The sequence below is a fragment of the Otolemur garnettii genome, unplaced genomic scaffold (genome assembly GCF_000181295.1).
Source record: "Otolemur garnettii isolate 467f Iridium unplaced genomic scaffold, OtoGar3 scaffold00153, whole genome shotgun sequence".
NCBI lineage: Eukaryota > Metazoa > Chordata > Mammalia > Primates > Galagidae > Otolemur > Otolemur garnettii.
The window spans coordinates 3,894,145-3,899,376 of NW_003852548.1; the positions used below are offsets into that span (position 1 = coordinate 3,894,145).

Genomic DNA, 5,232 nt, shown 5'->3' on the forward strand with positions numbered 1-5,232 from the left:
TTTTCAATGACCACCTGAGGCCTGTGGCTCTCTCTACAGTGGAAGAGGGTGACCTCATCCAAAACCACAGGAAGAAGCTCCTTATCTCACTCTCTGGACAGTAGTTTGCAAATTCCAGAATATGTCAGAATGTCTTGAGGCACTAGTTTACAGAGGTACATGCCTGGGTACTACTCATCCCCAGTTTGTTAAGTAGATCTGGTGTGGGGCCCAGGAACATACATTTATAACCAGGACCTCAGTTATAAGGGACATGCAGACCTCCCTTTGAGGAATTTGGCTTGACTGGAAGTTTTTAGTACTCAAGTGATAGCTATGGATAAGACAGTGGTAAGAGCCCAAGATGAGCTTTCCCCCTCTTACCCGATCTCTTGTTAGCATCTGGGCAGCATTCTTGTATCTAATCTTGATAAGGCCCGGCTTCTGAACCCAGGCTTCCCCATCCACCTGCACTGGGATACCTTCTTCGCCATCAATGGTTATCATTACCTCACGGCACTGCCAGAGAAGATGAGAGAGAATGGGAGAGAAAATGAGGTAACTGCTATAGACCAATCTGATAATCTCAAAGTTACAACCTGAATGTATATTTGACGTGGCATGGACAAGGATGTGAATCAGATTACCCCAGGGAGAAACACCTATTTCCTATGGGCTTTTTGTTCCATTGGTCCCTGCCATCTCCATTACCAACCTTAGTTGGTACCTTGTGGTCCACAAGATAACCTGGCCCTTTATAGCTGGTTAATTGTTAGGAGTACCCCACATCCTGGGTTGCAACCAAAAATCTCAGGACCTTTCTTGTTCCCACCCAACTCTTGCCTACCTGGGCAATGCGATGATGATGCAGGTTGATGATTCGGGACATTGCCATCTGTATAGAACCAAAGATTGCCACTACCTCCAGCTTCCCATCATCTATTGCAGGAGCCTCATATTCCTGAGGAGGAAGAACTGTGTCATATTTCCATCCCTGGAAAACCACACTTTGTCTACAATAAGCAGGAAATGCTTTGAAGTCTCCTGGTGAGAATTTTTCTAGCTCATGAAAAGTAGAAAAACTGCACTATTAAAGGAGGAAAAGATGAGGTAAGGAAGCCATCTGGGAAAAGGGCATTGATATCAATACTTAGAGCCTCTTTGAAGATCACAGCTTTTAACCAGTTCCTTCCTTATCCAATTCACATCATCAATCTGCAAGGCCTATCTTATTGGCCTCATTGCCTTCTTGGGTGAGCTCAGAGTAGAGGGCTCATGGCCAGCCTCCCAGGGGATTTTATTGACAGATTCCATGGAGAAAAGAGCATGGTCTAGGTAGCCCTTAAAGTATCTGTCAGGCCTGAGGAGTGGAAAATTTGAAGCCCAAGCAGCACCTAAGACTTCACCTAATCTGGAGGTCTTTGGTTAATATTTGTGCTCTGGGATTATAATTGCTGAAAAACCTAATTGGATGGCTGCTGCTAATAAAGATTTCCAGCCCACATACTCTTCCCCAATTGTCCACTCCCCCCTCCAGCCAGCCCACTACTCCTTTCTGAAATACCTTTGTGGGATCATGCCTTTCTCCCACCCTGTTCTTTGTTCCACACTCACTGTGGTCGCTGTATTGCCTCCCCAGAAGTTGACACCACCGGCATAGCTGGTAATGTTGAGCACTACAATGCCTTGCAGGTTTGGCAAGGAGATGGCTTCTCCATCACACTGAAAGAAAAGAGTAGCTCTCATTGGCTAGATCTTCGGGTACCAACATGAAGGGGTATTTACAGAGATGGGAAAGATCTCTGTCTTTTCTTCATCCTATTATTTTCGTATCTATAAAATGGAAATCTATCTCCATGCCTTCCTCCCATGAGCTGTGAGTGAGGATCACAGAGTTAAATCTTAGGAAGAACCAAGGATATAGGGCAAAGTTGATCCCAAGGCCATGAGATATTCTTTCTCTATACCTAGGAGGGCCACCTCCTTTTCCACTAACCTTCAGGTGCACACGTTCTTCCAGTTTCCTGTAAGAGCGCTGCAGAAGTTCCTTGCTTCCCAAAAGGCCATACCACATCTTGTTCTTAAGGCGGCTACTATGGGGAGATAAGGGTAGAAAAAGATAAAGGGTGAATAATATAAAGATGAATGGACAGGGGAAAGATGGAAAAGGAAACTATCTTATTTCTCAAGTGCTTTCTTCTATAGAGAGGAGTCATGCTGATTGGTAACTGGAATAAGAGAAGCTACTAGGATAGGTAACTGGTATTTTCATTCAAGTACATGTAGAAATGGACTCCTGGACTTATCTCAAGCCTAAGCATCCTATCAATAGATAAATTTTCCACTTCTCTTTGCTGCTGATATTTATCCAGACTTGGAAGGAACATGCTATAATCAGAAAGCAATGCTTATAATAAGCTGTGAGTGTAGCTACCAGTACATACCAGCTACCCTGGCATTGCCACTCTAGGAGCAAAAGATTTTACCTGCTTGGAATCAATTTCATTTGAAACATTTGATGCTTAGGCTAAGTTTTTTGAAGCAGCAACATTTCTGGCAAATTGGAGGACTTTTCTAAACACCAGATTTATATATTAAACACTTAATTTGGTGCCATAGAATAGAACTAAATTTACTAGGGAGATTTAGAGAAAGACTCAATGGAGAAAAATATGACATAGGTAAGGATATTAGCAGACTTGGGGTGGAAGTGGGAAGGACCAGGGTCTTGTTGACTGTACAATATCTGACAAATATAGATGGGGAGTGTACAATAACTAGAAAGGCTGGATATGGTTTACTGTGAACTTATAAAGTGGAGCCACAGAAATGAGCTACCAAACTTATAAAGTGGAGCCACAGAAATGAGCTACCACAAGGAATAAATTTTCAAATCTAAGAAGTCTAACACTAAATTATTTAGACTCTGTTTAAAACCATAAGTTCTCTGGGCACTTTAGTTTCCTCATCTATAACAACAGGGATTTAATTATATGGAAATGCAAAACACCTAGAACAACCAGAACAATTATAAACAAAGAATAAAGTTGAAGGACTTTCATTTCCCAATTTCAAAAATTGCTATAAAGCTACAGTTATCAAAAAAGTGTGATACTTGCGCAGGATAGATGCATAAATCAATGTAACAGAAGTGAGAGTCTAGAATTAAATCCTGACATTTATGATAAATTGATTTTCAACTAAGGTAACAACACATTCACTGGGGAAAGGATACTTTTGTAAAAATGGTGCTGAAATAATTGAATATCCACATTAAAAAAGATAAAATTAGATCTTTATCTCACACATTACGTACATAAAAATTAACTCAAAGTATTTCATAGAATTAAATGTAAGTGCTAAAACTGTAAAAATTTTAGAAGAAAACTTAGTACCAAATTGTTAAACCCTTGAGTCAGGCCAAAATTTCTTAGATATGACACCAATGGCATGGTCCATAAAGAAAAAATGATCAATTGGATCTCATTAAAATTAAACTTTTGTACTTCAAAAGATAGCACTAGGAAAATGAAAAGACAAGCAACAGATTGGGAAAAACATTTTGCAAATCACATATATGATACCATTCTTGTTTCTCAGCCCAGGCCTGCTCTGAGAAAGTAGTTCTAGTGGCAGTGGTGAGGTAGGGTCAGAGTGGCATGCTTCTTTTTACTTATAGTTCCAATTTACCACAAGAACTCCAAGGCTATGGTAGATAATGTCAGTACTGCAAAAGTACCAGAAGGTGACAAGTAGCCCAACACCCGATGGGTCTAGGGTAACCAGGTTAAGAATACTAAGAACCAACAGGGGGATCTTTGATGCTCTGAGCATCAGAACAACAAAAAGAGATCTGAAGCTACTACTAAGATCTACTAAGATCTAGTTATACTCTCATGACAGAACAAAGATGGGCAATTTGTTGAATCAAGTCAATGTAATCTGTTCCTAATGATAGTAACACAAGTACCTGTTATACAACAGCCATCCACAGGTCTAGAATATGAAGGTACCTTAGGATGCCAATGTAGTCATCACAGACCAGCCCAACATTTGGGACAAACTGTCCCAGTAGGCTAGTCTTGGTGCCAATGCATTTTACTTCCAAAGCAGTGCTTTCTTTCTGTTGCTTGTCTGAGAGGGAATGTAAGAATACATATGTGTATGAGGTTGGACATTAAAGTTCAAGAACTCATCCTAGAAAAAGTGCTACATACCTTATTGCTGATTATCACCAGATGGCCAAGGGGAGTACTTTAAGGGTGACTGTAGTCAGCAATGAGGTATATAGCATTTTTTCTAGGGTGAACTCACAAACTTAATTGTTAGACTTCATACAATGACAGCTCTCGTGGTCATTTTAGGAAAAGAATTCCAAAGTTGCTTTGAAGGGTGGACTAGGTAGGTGCTGGCATAAGTACATAGCTTCTCAAGGGGAGTACCTCGAAGGTGACTATAAGTGATATTCAGCATAAGGTGTATATAGTAATTTTTATAGGAGGAGTTCATGAACTTAATTGTGTAGGGAAGAGAGTTTCCTTTTCTTACTTGTATTGCCCTGGGTGTTCATCTCTTCTGGTATTGAAATCCAGAGAAATTTTAGCATCCAGTCCAATTCCAAAGTAGTTATTCATGACACATTTTTCTTTGAAGCGTCTGAAATTAGCCAAGGAAGAGGACAAACATTACTATAAGAAAGAATGGCCACTATCAGATGTATCTGTATGATGGAAAATTGCTGAGGTTAAGACCTTTCCCACCTTGGGCACAAACCACAGTATTTTTGAGAAGCACACCTTTGTGTCCTATTATGTTAGCAAGTATCTTGGTAGTTGTAAGAAAGAATGCCCAGTTGGTTGGTTGGCAAGATTCTGTGGAATTAGGCCTCATAATAAAGAAACAACATTCATAATTTTAATCATCTTTGGAGGCCTCATATATGAGTGGTCTGCATTTTTTAACATATAATAAAGGGAAAGAGAGTCATTGGCTTGTTCCCATAAAAAACTTTTGAGTATTCCAAATACAAATGTGTCATGACAGTTAAGTCTGCACTATTACTCTCAGTGATGTCTGCTATCACAGGGCAAAGTAACTGCACATTTAGGGGGAAAGACTGATAAAAGATGGCAGACAGGTATACAACAAAAATGTCAAGCAATTTTTCAAGTCTCCCACATCCATTTAGGGCAATGATTTTCAACCAGTATGTGGCTGCACACTGGTGTGCCATAAGAGCATCTTAGGTGTGTC

The 5,232-nt window shown here is 40.1% G+C and overlaps 1 protein-coding gene across 1 annotated transcript in view; it reads right to left on the reverse strand.

Annotated features, from left to right (window-relative positions):
• Positions 1 to 5,232, reverse strand: part of DGKK (diacylglycerol kinase kappa) — a 123,514-nt gene that overhangs the window by 10,333 nt on the left and 107,949 nt on the right. The window contains exons 18-22 of the mRNA XM_003799668.2: positions 4,528 to 4,635; positions 1,976 to 2,072; positions 1,594 to 1,701; positions 827 to 940; positions 364 to 498 (exon numbers count right to left, since the gene is read on the reverse strand). Of these exons, the coding sequence (XP_003799716.1) occupies positions 364 to 498; positions 827 to 940; positions 1,594 to 1,701; positions 1,976 to 2,072; positions 4,528 to 4,635 (562 nt within the window). The remainder of the gene's footprint in view (positions 1 to 363; positions 499 to 826; positions 941 to 1,593; positions 1,702 to 1,975; positions 2,073 to 4,527; positions 4,636 to 5,232) is intronic.